At 34.1% G+C, this 16,633-nt stretch overlaps 1 protein-coding gene across 1 annotated transcript; it reads right to left on the bottom strand.

Moving 5' to 3' along the window:
- Positions 1 to 2,556: 2,556 nt before the first annotated feature.
- LOC120335033 (cytochrome P450 2B19-like) lies at positions 2,557 to 15,261 on the bottom strand. The gene is made up of 12 exons (XM_039402540.2): positions 15,004 to 15,261; positions 14,506 to 14,651; positions 13,921 to 14,017; positions 13,405 to 13,514; positions 12,169 to 12,290; positions 10,814 to 10,935; positions 10,552 to 10,696; positions 9,612 to 9,775; positions 7,745 to 8,002; positions 3,359 to 3,532; positions 3,086 to 3,143; positions 2,557 to 2,621 (listed from the first exon to the last, which is right to left on the bottom strand). The coding sequence occupies exons 1-12, from the start codon at positions 15,259 to 15,261 to the stop codon at positions 2,557 to 2,559; spliced, it is 1,719 nt and encodes a 572-aa protein (XP_039258474.2).
- Between the last annotated feature and the right edge of the window lie 1,372 nt (positions 15,262 to 16,633).

Raw genomic sequence — 16,633 nt, forward strand, 5'->3', positions numbered from 1 at the left:
CGTGGATTGATTACTTTGCGCAATTTTGACTTGTACTCACGGGGATTTAAACGCATACCCTGGTATTTTTTAACAGCCATAACTCAAAAATAATTTTACATGGCAGTCGGTTTTGAATAAATAACTCAAAGTTGGCAAATACCAGGGTCGCAAAAATTCAAATCTAATCAATTTTCAATCGGGTAGTTCATCGTGTATTTTATGTCCGCAGATTGCCGTAGGTTTTTAGAGTAGTAGTCATGTTTTATCCCCCCCCCCCCCCCCCCAGTCGACGCAATGGCGAGTTACGATGAACACAGTTAAATTAATATGACGAAACATTCAAAATGTTGGCATCGGACCAGGATTTAATATTTTACGCAACAGAAAAATGTGAACTTGACAACATACCTTTTAATCAATATAATACTCAGACACTTTGACTTCCCTCGCATTGTTGCAAATGACAAATGTTTAAATATTATCATGTAAAACAGTGATCGGCAAATTGATGTATGTGACGGGAACATTACACGTTTCGCAGTGGCGCAACCTGGAGTCTCGGGACCAAATTCCTATTTAGAATGACACGTTCTGTAATGACGTTTTTTATTAAAACCCTAAATAACTGCGACGCTGATTTGGCATCTCCTATTCCACAGGAAAAAAAATTCCCACTCCTATATTATAAAAATCAAAATAAATTTATTTATTATCCACTAGTCTCCGAACAGATCATGTCTTTTTTTTGCATTTTTAGCGTAATACAAACTTTTCTTTGACTAGATCTGAAACACCCAAAGCTAACAACAATCTCATACTGAACCTGAATACTCATCAACATTCATTTCATGAATCCATAAAATTGTACAATAAATTTAATTCTCAACCGCGTAGTCATGCTTGTGTAACTTTAACGCTCAGCAAAGCGACAACAGATCAAGTTAGGTATGACAGAGTATTATATTGATTATTGCCGCATGTTGCCAAGACACAAACAAGATGCACAATTCTTGAAATTGTTTAGAGGTGCGGCTCCTGTTGAGATAAGTATTGCCCGAGTTCCAAACTTTGATTTCGATTCTTCCCAATTTACTTGAACTTTAAATTAAAACATTCAATTCAAGGCAACATTGTTTGGCTTTTTAAACATTTGCAACCTCAAAATTATCCAAGTACACTCTATGGAATACTATTGCTAATATAAGCATATAAATTCTGTCACGAGCGCTCTTCACGCCATGAAGATCATTGAATCCTAATTATTGTCACTGCATCACTTTGTTATAGTTAATAATAATTAGAGCAGAAGGTTTATTCGGAATTTACAGTTTCAATTTTTTTTAAAAAAAAAACAGCCTTATAAAATGTTGATATATGCAACGCCAACTAATATTCCATGTCTACATATAAATAAGTTTGGATCAAAATTTACAACGCGATGGTTGTTACTGTTTGAAAAAAAAATTGAAACGGGTTCAGGACACATCTACATAAATTTATATTTATTTATGTTACTTCATTCCGAAAGTAAAAATGTTCACGTTCTTTAAAAAAGTCCCTCAAAATTAGGAAGCTCATAGGTTACAAAACTGTTTCGACCCTTGTAAAAAGATGGGAGATGGATTGTCAGGATCCAGCACAACTCTCAACTTCTGTACAATTCCTGCTATCAACTAGAAAATTGGCATCCTTGCAAGCTTTTCTCTAATACAGCGACGAGAGCCGACAGAAAACGCTATCACGTGATTTAAGTGGATGAATTTACCGTCACTGTCGAGAAATCTCTCAGGTCGAAAACCGTCGGGGTTTTTAAAATAATCAGAATCGTGATGAACTGCCCATAAGTTCGTGCAAACCTGAAATGAAGTTCATTTAATTATGGTACAGTTAATGTGGAATCCTAGGCTATCAATTACGTCTGAATAACTCTTTGTACTTCGGCGGTTCATGTATAGTTTCTCAGTATATCTGATGACTTTGCTTAACCGTGTTTGTTCAAATTGCATAAAACTGAAAAAATAAAGTGTGTTTGCTTAGACGAATACCGATGGTGAAGATTTGATATATTTAATTAATGTCTAAACGAAAATTAAAATAGGTAAAAAAATTCAACCTAATTGACCTAATGTCAAAATTCATATCACCATTATTGAAAATTTGCCAAACACTTTCCAAAACCTTGAATAATATATTATGACATGAAAATTTCTTCAAAAATAAACTTGATCTTTATTATGTAAAAATACCTTAACCTAATTTTTTTAAAACATTAGATAGAATATAATAAATGTAATCTAAAATTTCGACAGAAATTCAATTGACGCAGTGATAATTTACGTTTAACATTACATATATCGGATGACGCCAGAATTGATGCGGTTCAGTTATAGACAATCATGATACCAATTACGTGATAGCGAATTCGTGAATTCACACATTTGCAAATGCTTCTGCAACAAGTGTACTGAAACTTACAGTTGTATTTTTCGAAACGTTATATCCATCTAAAATTGCTTCTTCGTTCGTTTTACGTAATCCGCTTAAAGGTGCCAGAGTACTGTGCCTCATCAGTTCTTATATAAAAGCACAAGTGAACGGCATTTCATCTCGATGTTTCATTGATAGAATTCCATCTTCACCTGTTTAAGAAACAAAAAATAATAAATAGAACGATAAAGTATTTAAATATAAATGTATATCAAAATTCTAGCAAACGTTTGTGCAATTGACGAACGCCAACAGCTTGTTAAACGCCCACTCGACAAAATTTAACAAGAGACAATCTAAGCTATGATTAAAATTCTAAAATAAAAGTACATAAAAACAAAAGAGCAATAGAAGAGTATCTTTATTTATCATCAAGTAACAAACATTTTAAGGCGAAAGATTATTAGTTGAGAAAAAATTTAAATTAAATTTGATTAAGATTGAACGTCAGTTAAACCGTACAAAACTACAGTACGTTTAATGAGATTGCTGCTACTGTAAACGGTATTATCTATGGGATTTGTATTTTCCATATATATAACCTATTCAGTTTTGGTAATAGAATATGAGAACGTCTCCATAGAAGATTTCATGCCAGTAGGATTTTTAAATTTACCTTTGGAGTAAGTATTTATTATATTCAATCCCGCATAAGCCAAACACAGCACTTCAAACTGGAATTACGAACTATTTGTTTAATTTGATTGAACAACCGTATAGTAACACTTATTCTACGTCTAATTGTTTTTGATGACATGCGCAAGGGTGAAAAAGTTTTGAACTTTTTTAGAAATACATCTATGATGGATACAGGAAGACTCTTCAATCGCTTGACAGATAAATATATGATTTACATTATGTTAACTGTGCAAAATTGGGATGTCTTCACCCAATAATTGGCTGAATTATATGTCTGATCTATTGTTTCTGAAATTTCCTCTGCTATTTTTTCTCGGAATTCTGGATAGTGACCAAAACATAGCATAGCCCAACTAATAGTGCTGCTGGTAGTAGCTAATCCAGCTTGAAAAAGATCTCGTATGAAATGACCGAGTTCAATTTTCTGAATAAAATTGAAAAAAATTTGAAATTTCAGATACAAAAGTATGATTATGAGCTTTTTCCGATTTCTGATTTTCCAGAATTTTTTTCAATAAAGCAAAGCTAGGTGACTTATCTCAGTCACGTTTGTCACTTACTTGTTATAAAAGTCTTGACATCGGAGCGTAATGTTACATTTAGAGTTATTTTTGGACGGGCATAGCCGATGGTAGACCATATAATATTTCTAAGAACAGGAAAAACGAATATTTTGCATATTGTTTCCGTGGGTAGTGAAAATTGCTTGGACAAAATAATAAAATGGCAAACAACGACTTCGGTTTGACATTATGATTGTTATTTCGAAAATTTAACAACAATATCACGTTAAAACTAGAATCATTATTTTGGCCATTCTTTATTTCTTTGAGAAATGCATTAGTGAAGTCTCGGAGGTGATGCTCGTCAAATGTGAATTCATGTTCTTAATGATATCTTGCAGAAAAATCAAACTGTTCGTAACTAAATGTTTTGTCATCAGAATATATTTCTGCGTTACTCCAAAATTGTCAACTATAATGTGCAGCGTTGCGGTGTAGCTCGTCTATGTGAGCGTTATATTATGCGTTTCTACGTCAGTCAATAATAATTTTAAATTAACAAGTCTCTTACCTGTTTGCATACAACGACAATAAAATTATTGTTTTGTAATTGTTCAAAATAACCCAAAATCCACGTCCAAAATAAACAGACATTACAGATCCATATTTATTCTTCATTTTCTGCAAATGTACCGCTGGAATTCTCTCCATAAACGGAACGTATCCAACGATAGGGAGACCACGAGGACCCGGTGGAAAAATTTTGGAGCTTTTCAGAATGTAGTATAATAATAAGATTGTTGCAATCCAACTAAAAAAGTTGCGTAATTGAGGCCTAAAATCCGAGTGTCGAATTTACTGTTAGAGTTACAAATGAGAATTAGGAGTTTAATTCATTCTCCGGCTCAACTACAATACACGGAGAACCGAATAAATCTCGGGAATAAAAATATATTGTGCATTATTGCGGCTTTGCTCGTACAGTCATGAATTTCTTAAATTTTTGATTTTACGAAATAAATAGGGTACATCTTTGTCCAAAAAATCGTGTACCAATTTACAAAGCTGACTCTTCCGAATTACAAAGTACAACGTTCAAGTTGAGTATCTTGGCTCAATTGGGTAATTTCTATCAATGTGTAAGAAGCTACAATGTATTTGGAAAAACGCCAAGAGCTGGATATTAAAACTAGCAGCGATATATAGTCTGCGATATCACCCTCGAAAAAATAAAACCGAATTTGCTTGGTATTAAATCCGATTTACCAACTGTTTATTAATATGAATCCAATTCAAGTTTTACTCAAGGCATGAAAAACATTGAACCATCAAACTTATAAAATTCTGAAATCGCAAAACAGCTTGTTTCTTTTACGCAGTACTACCGGAGCCATAAAATAAAACTAAACTAGCCAAATACTCCAGCTTCAGACGACCAATCCAGCTCAACTTTTTATACCTATTTTTATTCATGTCATACGACCCCCAAGACTCACCCAATATATCAATAATTATATATCATTGGAAAGGTCTTTTTGAGTATTATACGCTAGATCAGGGGTTCCCAAACCAGGGGTCGCGACCCCAAATTGGGTCCGAGTGATAAATAGGTAGGGTCGCAAACAGGTCATGGGGGCGCCGGGGTCGCTGAGTTATGGCAGAGGATGGATGTACAAAACATCCGAGATTTGACATGTCATGTTAAATTTAGCAGTTTGTACCATGGCTTAGTGTAAAACAGGCCCATATGCATCGCTCCATGCTTATGCTATAGAAAATATAGTTGAATATTGTGACATAGGTGTTTGGATTCAGCTTATTTTACTTAATATAATCTCATATGTCCAATGAGAGAAGCTCCAAGTTCCATGAAAAACATATTCATTGACCCGGAGTCGCACTGGACACTTGAAAGTTGTCTTTGGGGTCGTCCTGAAAAAAGCTTGGGAAGCCCTGCGCTAGATGTTACTAGATGACCGTAAACTCAAACCCGTGTTGATGAGGTCTCTCGAAACGTCAAAAAATAACAAAAATATTTTCACCTCTCTCATTCTGTCAGCTGTTGGACGAGCCATTCTTATGTAAAGCTCAAATGTGACCATACAGTTGACTGCGTAATGGTTTTCTCTTTTTCAATTCCAAGACTGTGCCGATAACGCCAGTCATTCGTGCGTGATAGAAGAATTTTTCTTGGAAAAGTCACCGCATCGATTCAGGCCAGGCTATGATTGGTCGATCGTTCTGTTGTTTGTTTGTTCGTTATCGCATAGAAAGCCTTTGTGAGTCATAATAAAACCTTTATTATGAATCATAAAAGCATATAATCGTGTGACATTGAGTATTTGATCAATAAAACGCTTATGTAAACTTACTTTTTCTCTGTAAGGCAGCTGTGATAAAACGACTCGTTATTATCATATCTTCCTGAAGTTGTGAAAAGCCCACTTCATTTATGTTGTGTAGCATATGATATGCAATTCAGCATATTTCGAGTAGATGGTTCATTCATTCGTTTATTAATATGAATTATTAACTTATTTCAACGCTATTTAAGATCGAAATTCTGCAATAACTTTTATCTTATTTTAATTTAAAATTGGTCCTCACCAAACTAAGCATTGATTCACGTTTAAATGTTGGTTTACTTCTTCATTGTTCTCTAAGTGCCCATAATCTTAATTTTAATTACATTTAGTTACCCAACATTTTCGTGAAAGCAATAATAATTTTTTGAATCACATCTAAATGAGCCTCACTGATATTTGTGGTTCTAATTTTTCCATCATTACTTCTACGGCTAAATGCAAATTAAATGTTTATGCATTGTTACGTCATACTTGATTTGAGATTTCAAATTTATTTATCAAATTTATTTCTTGCCATTGTTGTAAACTGCTTGTCTGAGGAAGTCTGACTCTGGTCGGACGGAACGTTACAGAAATAAATTTGTGTTAGTGTGCAGCTGGACTCTTTAATTAGATAGATTATAAGGAGTTGACATTTAGTTTTATATCCAATTACATCTAGAACTTTCTTACCTATCTTTCGTACGACACAAAAAAATACTAATAGATTCTCAATATTCGTACATTAACTTATATTAACAGGTAACACAAAACACAGAACCATTTAGTAACATCACAGACACCATATTTTTTGTGCAAAGCTTCTTAGAATACTGAACTATTTGGCCACAATCATACAAAAACATAATTTCAAGCGTATAAGTAATTCAGTGAATGTATAAGTTTTGTAGAAGTAATCAGAACTTTTATTGGTTCCTTTTTTTGTAAGTGTACTGTACTTCAACGACATAAGCTGCTTCAATATAGTAAAATAACGTTATAAAATCGAAAGCTAGTTCATTGAGGGTAACGAATTCGCGAGTTCTCCAATAGTATTTGTACCAATAACCCTCAATGCTCCACCAGGACACCATCATATGTTAATTTCCCCTTTGTTATGGCCAAAAGATTAATTATTCTATAGTTTATATTCCACTAAACACTTTTGTAATTATAATCGAAAAAATTATTGCTTATACGATTAATAATTGCTATTACATTGGTTTCGTATGTAGCTAACGATGTTTTTTTAGTCGCTGCAAAATCTTGAATGCGGCAACTTGTTCAAAAACCTGACCTAAAAAACTGAGTATCTGTACTCTGAAGTGTTTTCACCTCGAAAAGAAAATATTTCAAAATTTAAAATAATGCCAACTTCTTACATATTAATCTTATCATCCAAGGGAAACGCGCTGTGTTCATCGAATAATACACAAGGCTACGAGTATCTGAGCTATTACATCTGGAAGAAATATAAACCATTCCTGTTTTGCATTGCTTGTCCATTTTATTAAACCATGACATCAATTGCTATGTTTTGATTGTTATTTTAAAGAGTATTTGATTGATTTTAAAAGAGGAAATATGACTTGCACTCAATCACAAACCAATTAGCCTATAAATATGCGCACAATATTTCAACTGTTTTTCCAAATTATTATTGTTTTTGAGATATAAATTCATAACTAGATCACGATATTTATATTTCATTTATAAACAAAAAACACTTTATCGTCGTTCAAAAACAACATCGAACTGAGGTGGCTCGTATGAGATAATAAAATTTACATCGCCATCGAATGGAGGAAGGGGCTTGACAGGATCTGGCAACACTTTTAACTTTTGTATAATTCCCGTTAGAAATACAAATAGCGTCATCCTTGCAAGTGGTTCTCCCATACAACGTCGAAGGCCGATCGAAAACGGAATCACGTGATATGATCTGCAGAATTTTCCGTCGTGGTCGAGAAATCTCTCAGGTCGAAATTCTCTCGGATTCTCAAAGTATTTGGGGTCGTTATGAACTGCCCAAATGTTTGGAACAATCTGAAATACAGAAACATATTTTCAACGATCGATGGGTTTCGATTTTGCTTATCTAGTTCAATTGTGAGAGCGTGCGACTGACTGCAGTGTGATTAAATATTTTGTCGTTACAAGTTGACGAAAGATTCCAGACCCGCTAAAGGCGTTTCCAATTGGATTAAACCAGTGGTTCCCAACCTGGGGGTCGCGACCTCCAGAGAATTCGCGAAGGTCTGACAAAACAGTAGAAAACAATACAAAACTTTAGTTAAATATTGGCAATATAACGCGACGAAGTCTGGAATGGTTTCTCGTCTGCCTCCGAGAGATTTTCACTAGCTGTCGTGAGACCCCAGAATTCGGTTATTGCTTGGAAACCAAGCAAGTGGCGCGAGGTGTTAATGGCATGTTAACCATTGTGACGTCACACGAACTCGTCTGCATTTCCGCGCGTCACAATGCGGAAACACGCGGGCTTCGAAGCAATGGCGGGATTTTGAAACCATGGCCGCTATGGCCAAACCCAAGGCGACTGACTTTTTAGCTGTACAAATCAATGGCGAGATGTCGTTACCACGGCAGCAAATTGAAAACCGAAGGCGGCTGAAATTTTGCTGCCGTATCCATGGCATTTCGGCTGCAATGGCAGGGCTGTCCCTGGTGGCAATAAATATGGGTTGGGTTGGAACATTTTTTCTTATGAATACAGTTTTGATGGGTTTGGTGTTAGGTTTCAGGTAGAGTAGATATAGATAGATATAGGTAGAAGTAGATATAATTCAGCATGATGCACTGAAATCTGGTACACGACTTTGTGAATATACAGGTAAAAGCGCCATAACCACGACAAGAGCTGCCATCGCTACGTTCGTGGCAGCAGCTGTCATGAAGTGGTAAGAACCTCGCCTCCTTTTTCCGCTTATTTTATTGATAAGTATAGGAAGTGAGGCAGGGGGTCGTCGATATTTGTAAACCACCAAAGGAGGTAGCGAGCCAAAAAAGGTTGGGAACCACCGGATTAAACAATACAGTACAAATATAGGTTCTTGCGCTCCTGTATCTCCGATAATAATTATGCTGTAGAACAGGAGTGGGTCAGGATTTTGGACCTGGTGGTCAAAAATTTTGCCCACCTAGACTGGCGGGCCATGTAAGTGTGACGTAAAATTTTATATTTAGGTATATTTAACTTCAGTGTTGCAAAAACAAAAGTGGAAAGCAATAAGCCTTGTGCAAAAAAAAATTTAATCGTAATCGAACTAATATTTAGCTAAAACAACAAAATTTGGTTTTAGTGTGGTTTTGTCAGCATCAGGCGGGCGTGATTGATACCCAGCAGGCCGAATTTGGCCCGTAGTTTGCCTATGTTCAGCTCTAGAATATAGATGGCTAATTTAACGTCGTCGAGAATGGGTTTCTCCAAAAACACTTCTAAAGAAAATTTCCCAAAATGAGATTAACTCAACTTCCGCCAAAGGCGACGTTTTGCTATAAAATCCTACTGTATAAACTAACAATGAAGAATAAAGTCTAAAATACATAACTATGTATTATCATTGGGTTGTTTAGTTTTGTATTTGTTGAGCATTCTAAAAATCTAAAATATTATCAATCCACGGTAAATACGTACCGTTGTATTTATCGGGATAGTGTATCCATTGATATTCGCTTCTTCGTTGTTCCTATGGTATATACTTAAAGGCGCCAAAATTTTATGTCTAATTAGTTCTTGTATAAAAGCACAGGTGTAAGGCATTTTATCTCTGTGATCCATTGAAGGAACACCGTCTTCACCTGTTAGAAGAAAAAATTGGGAATGTTCAAGTTTCACCTATTGAATGGTATTGATATTATTTGTTCGGAAACACGTGACAAAGGCGGTAAAGCAAGATGAATACAAATGTCTTACCATTGGAATTTTTTTAACGACAACAACAGCGACAACAGTAATTCAGCAAAACGAATCTTATATACAATTCCTTTTCAATGAGGTTATAGAAATGATATGTATGACAATATGAATTATATTAGTTTCCTTGTAATTAAAAATTTGTACACCTTGTCTTTAAATTAATATTAAACAACTAAGTATCGCGTAGCGTCATGTCAAAACCTAATTTTTCCTTGTCAAATCGGTATGGTATGTACTGATGCACAAAGCTTGTTTCTGTGTTTTGAGTGAAATCCAAGTCCTAACCTATAGGTTACGTCTTTTATATTTACTATTGTAGAACACAAAGTAATCAAAAAATATATATATATATAATTTATCCACCGTACACACCCTGTGAGTTGCGCTAATTCGTTTACTGCCCAGTGCACCCGCATGAGTGCGCTTGATAATGCTCCAGGAAAACTTCTAATTAAAAAAATAAATTAAAAAGACCAAAGTAATTTTGTTTTCGGAGTTTCTACAACAAACATTCATTTTATAACATCACGGCAATTTAACTTTTTCCTGTGTGCTTAAGATCTCTTGTTATTCATGACATATATTATCGACTACTATGAAAGCTTAGTTAATCAAAATACTGTATCACTAAGTAACATTATCAACAATATCAAATTACCCAAAGTTGCGAATACTTCGTTTACTATTTTTTCTTGGCATTTCGGGTAGCAGACCAGAGCGAGCAAAGCCCAAGTCAAGGTAACGCTAGTTGTAACTGTTCCCGCATGGAGAAGGTCACGAACGTATCTAATGAGTTGAATTTTCTGCAAGAATAATAAAAATATGAAGAAAAACTTGTTATTGCCGTTTTAGCTGGCTAGAAAAAATTATATAATTCATATAAAACAGGGCTGTGGGATTCGGAGCAATACAATTTTTACGTTGAAAGCATCATCATCTTTTCCTTGTTTCTTCATTTCATTCAGAAAAGCATCGATAAAGTCCCGGATGTCTGAATCATCAAAGTTAGATTCGTGTTCTTCTACAAAATCACGTAGATATGCTAAAAATAGAATACTATTTTTCTTTGCTTTATTTACTGGTGGAATCAATAAATAAGTATAATATAAATAACAAGAAAACGATGCTCAAATATATGGACACGCAATAGTAAGGGTACTAAGTCTGTCACAGTAGCCAACCAGGACCCATTAATCATGACTTCGTTGGACCATAGGACTTCTGATGCGAAGGCGAAGCCGTCACAGGAAGCAAAATACTTGATTTTAGTGACGTCATCAAACACACACAAAAAAACGATAAAAATGCGTCTTTTGCTAACAAGAACTAACAGGAAACTGTATTATATATGTAATTGGTATTATTTTTGCATAACGCAATTCCGATAAATTAACGTCCAGTAGAAAACATTCCTTGCACGAGCCATTGTTTAATGCCCCGCCCAACTTTTACGACGACCCTGGGCAAATTCCGGTACAAGCTTCCGCTGAAATGGAAGAAGCAATTCTTTATAGGTTTAGCAGAATCTTGTTTGTTCAATGTTTGGCAACCCGATTGGAGCCACTTGATGTTGACAATTGGTTTAGGGCTCTGCAACGGGCTGCCCGCCCGTCACAACCCGGCCCGCCAATCTATTTACCGTGGTCAACACCCGTATTTTTCCCCATTAAGCATAAAATCCTAATCAGACAGTTTATGTTCATAACGGCGTTAACGTACATGAAAATAGATAATTTTTTTTTTATTGTCGCCCCATTAAATATTCCTCCTATTCTTCCTGTGCATTTATTACTGCAAGAATTTAAGGATCCGCAATAGCCGAATTCTCTCCTCTTGCTTTCTTTGCTAGATTTCAACATAGTTTTGTAAAACAATTTATTTACTATATTCTACTTTATTAAATCTGAAATGTTCGAAAATGACTTTGAGTTGGGGTGCGCGAGACTAATTTTCATTCCACCCTATAAGTTTTTATGCTATTGGATCTGTTTGAGTATACTGCAAGGATGCTGTAACATTTAATAATATGACTATTCTACTCAATTCAAGATTCTTGCTGCACACTAACACGAATGTATTTCTGTAACGTTCCGTCTGCCCAAAGTCAGACTTTAAGACAAAAAGTTTACAATAATTAGATAAAACGTTACAGAAATATATTTGTGTTAGTGTGCAGCAGGACCTATTGAATTGGTTCAAGTATATGTTTCAATTCAAACTAGAAAAACATTAAACCCATAAATTTCATATCGTTACAAACTTCAAAAAATCTCACCCATAAGACACTCTGCTTGGTCAGATGTAATTTTCACAACATTGCTGAACGGAGGGATAAAACGCAAAAAGGGAGCCAAGGAAACAGCAAATAGCATATGTGAATGAGAAGTGACTCGAGACCTTTAAATAAAAAAAAAAGAAATAACCCCTAAGTGAGATAGAATTTGTGAATCATTACTTAGCTTTACATTGAGACTAATTCATTGAAGATCGGGATTTTTTTAATATTTTACATCGGATTCGATTCGCACTCGAGATTTTTCTAATACAATGGTTTGATTAACGTTAGTAATCTTAATGGCAGGATTTTTTAAACATACATACGTAAATAGTTTCAAACTCAAATACAAATTTGTGCTCAGCCAATTATTTTTTCACCAGTACCTTAAACTCGCAGATTAGAAGTTACGAATTCGTTCAATTATGTAGTCATTAATCGACAAACATTTAAAGTAAAATCCATGATACAAATCATTCAGAAAATAATATTCGTGTTAACAATGCAAAACTGGTGAGACTTTGGATACATCAAAATGCGGTAATATACTTCAATATAGAAACAAACAGTTTCTAGACAGTTTTTGAAGCAAAAATGCATTTTTTTCAAAATATTGTGTATTCAAGTCTCAACCCCCCCCCCCTTTGAAATGTAAAAAAGCATTTTTCTGTATCAGAAATTTTTCATATAGCTTGAAACGCTTTTTAGGACCTAATTACATATGAAAACACACGCTAGCTGTTACAATCTAATTTGGAAATTAGAAAAATTAGAAATCTTAAAAACCTTGGAAATTCTTGGGTACGCCGGTTTAAGAACGCTTGTTTAACCATTAAAATCACATATAATTTTGTCCATAGACGGACTACTAGCTGGCACAGATTTCATTTCCGGTAAAAACTTGATTACGTATGAGCTACCCTTGGTTTGTCAAATTTTGCATTAATTAATAATTAAATATATGCAACTACCTTTTACTTATTTAAAATTAGTGACCAAGATTGGCCATGGAATTGTCATTTTAATGGGATGTTCGATGGGGTGAGAGGGAACAATCATAATATGCTATTGGCAGAGATGGGACGGAAAAATGTTTCCCATGGACAAGACTATAAATTAGTTACATTGGGTTCTTATGCACGTGGTCCTGCTTAGATGAAATATTAATGAAAAAAATATACAACCCTACCTGAAGACAATAAGCAGGAATAAGCATATACTAAGATATATACTTACTGTTTCATAAACATCTCGACAATATGCCTGAATTTGTGTTCGTGATAATCGAACCTGGAACCCAACACTATCCGACAAACCATATTGGATAACGCGAGATTCAATTTCATCTAAAGAAACAATATAGAAATGCTAAAATACCATGGAATCAGAGGCTTTGCATCGGTAACGGTGCGGTAAAATATTAGCGGTAGCAGATCACCAAGTTTTCCGAAATGATCACCCAAAGAATGTTCCTATATTATATAAGAAAGTGTTGTCATGAATTAAAAAATAGCATCGAAGTTTTGAGTCAAATATGGGAATCCATGGGTATCAGAAAAATTGTTATAACCCAACATTAATATGAACAACAACAACAATCTATTGATCCACATTGCGCCCAATCATTTTCAAGGTTACAAGATACTGCGATACAAAAATATGAAAAAGTGCGCGTTGGTAAAATACAAATACATATTGTTCTAAAGATTTGTATCATAGCTTTTAGGGTGTCGAAGTATTATATATTATTACACGAATGCTCTCTCCGTTGCTCGATGTCAAACTCTCAATCAAGAATCTCGTTTCTTCAACAGCTCCTGTTTCTATATTTTTCTTGCCCACGCCCATACTGAAATAATTCAGAAAAAAAACTGCCAAATTAGTTAATATTAAACAAATAAAAGTGTATCATAATGACATAAAACTGCTGAAGATTTTACAATTATTCTTATGTGTAAGATGCAATATGTATATACCACTCGACCAGGTGATAAGCGAAACTTTAATTTATCTTTTCACATTTTAAACCGTTTCACTCCTTTAGAATTTATTGCTTATATAAAGAATGTGTCTTTCAAATCATTCGTTTCCTAAGCGTTTACTGAATGAAAACCACGTCACCCACGTTGTAATAATTTGCATAGACGATGTCAATCGTGAAAAAACCTGGTCTTTCCACAATATAGTAGATTCTTATTTAGTAGTGACATGTTGTGCGAAGCCTTCTTTAGAGTAAATGGGTATAAAAGCATTAAATTAAGATAATACAATTTTGCATATATTTAATAAAAATTGAATAATTGTTTTCGGCATAGAAAATTTGATATAAAATATTACTCTTTCAATGTGGCATGGCCAAATTTGCTCAAAGCTTTCCATGTTGGTCCATAATCCATTGTAAAGAACCCGCGGCCTTCGGTTATCAGCTCGAAATAAAGATTGTAGGGCCGCCCGGAAAACTTGTGTCCTTGTTTTACAAATGCCTGAAGAATACATTTGTAACTCTTTGTTAAATGAAATTTGCGAAAATGTGCGTGTGTGGTAGGCTAGATTTTTCTCTCTCCAAACTAGAGTAGCTATTTACCTAACAGCTGCTGTACAAAGTCTTGATAGAAGTGAAATATGTATAAATACGCCTCATAAAAAAACAGATCGGTTTGCATTAGTTGATATTTTATAATTAATGGCAATGTTGTTATTGACATAAACCTCATAACGTGCTTATTTTTAGAATTAAAAATTAGAATTACCTAGAAAAATTACAAAACAACTACGGCTACGACCCTATTTCATCTTTTATTGAATAATACTACTTTCAAAACATTTCTAACGAACCTCGTTAATGGTGTCAAAATCATTTAGAATGACCCAATCTTCTTGTCCAAATTGAACAGAGACAACTGATCCGAATTTCTCTTTCAATTTCATAAAAGTTTTTGCGGGATTCTTTGCCATGAACGGAATGTAACCGACGAGCGGCAGACCTCGAGGACCAGGAGGAAAGTTTTTGGGTTTTCTTTGCAAATAAAACCAAAATATGAAGACCGTTAGGCCAGCTAAAACATTTGTATATTCAAATATTTCAATCCACATCTTGTCTTTCTACTTTTCAGTAATATAATTTTGTTATTAGAATGAATAAAATCTGCAAAATTTATAATGTGGGATATTTATAATAGTATATCTGAAGATAGATAGAAGAAAAATCATTAGCAAAACGATAAATATTTTTCTAGCTATCTAAAATCTAATATTGACGAATAAATTATATATCTACTTTTTCTTTCCATTGGTCAAACTTTTACATAATTCTTAGAGTGTCTTTAATCAATACTAGATCACCTATTTATATAAATTCCCTTCCCAAAATACTATAGTTTTATATTTTAAGATACATAGAAGATGATTCATTTTATGAAGTCTTTTTTTTTAAATCCTAATGTCCTTAACCATGTATAGTACTATACATAAAAATAGTCACGGACGAGATGCATTTAGGTCGAAATTAATCGTGATTTACAAAATATTCAGAGTCGTGATGAACTTCCCATCAGTTTGTGCAAACCTAAAATAAAATATATTTATAATACTTATTTATATATTATTATTATTTATATAATACGTATTTAAGCAACCACTGCACCGCATTGCTCCTTTGTTTATATTCAACACGCTTCCTCTGTGACTTTTTTCCTAATTGAATATTTTGCTATTCCAACCGTAAAATATTTCAACTTGAAAAAAAAAATATTAATTAATTAGCAAACTTTTTTTCTTTTAATATGTAATTTTAATATTTTGTTGATTGATGAGATGAATTCATAAATGTTATAAATAAATTTAGACGGTGGCAGCAACAGCGTCTAAACTATATGTAGGAATGGAATATTGTTGGTAGGGGTGGCGTATATCATCATTAATAAAGGATGTCTATTAGATTCAATGGCTTGCTATAATTAATATCCCACGTGGAACGTTGACATAAATTTGAATTCATTCATTTTTAAACTGAAGCTCGACCGTAACACAGTTTCTATGGTGACGAGACATGGGCAAGTGACATTAGGCCGTAAACCTTTTCACGTTGGTATTTATTCTCCCTAAATAAATACAAATTTCCATCAACATATACATGTCTTGTTTACGAGTACGATGTTAATTACTTCTCGGTTCTCCCATGGAATTGTGAGTTTATTGTGAAAAACGAGGTACGACGACGAGATACTAAAGATAATAAAGAAGTGAATCCACAATTCATTTTTTTTTTATTGGAAAACAGCATTGTAAAATGCTAAAATTAATCCGAAAGGAAACACCACGAGTTATGTATTTGAAGACCCTCGACAATAATAACATGTATTTTAGACTTTGTTAGTCGCAAAATTTGGTGTGGCTACTGCACAAATTGTGTTAGGTTCTCTTTACCAATTTTACCGTTTAACAGGAATTACGAATTGAAATAATA

The sequence above is a fragment of the Styela clava genome, chromosome 1, assembly GCF_964204865.1.
Source record: "Styela clava chromosome 1, kaStyClav1.hap1.2, whole genome shotgun sequence".
Classification (NCBI taxonomy): Eukaryota; Metazoa; Chordata; class Ascidiacea; order Stolidobranchia; family Styelidae; genus Styela; species Styela clava.

Coding starts and splice junctions, on each gene's coding strand:
- LOC120335033 (XM_039402540.2), bottom strand. CDS start 15,261: ATGTGGATTGAAATATTTGAATATACAAATGTTTTAGCTGGCCTAACG. Junction 14,018..14,505: donor GGCCATGCCACATTGAAAGA/GTAATATTTTAT, acceptor GAATTATTTCAG/TATGGGCGTGGGCAAGAAAA. Junction 12,291..13,404: donor GTCGAGATGTTTATGAAACA/GTAAGTATATAT, acceptor TTTTATTTAAAG/GTCTCGAGTCACTTCTCATT.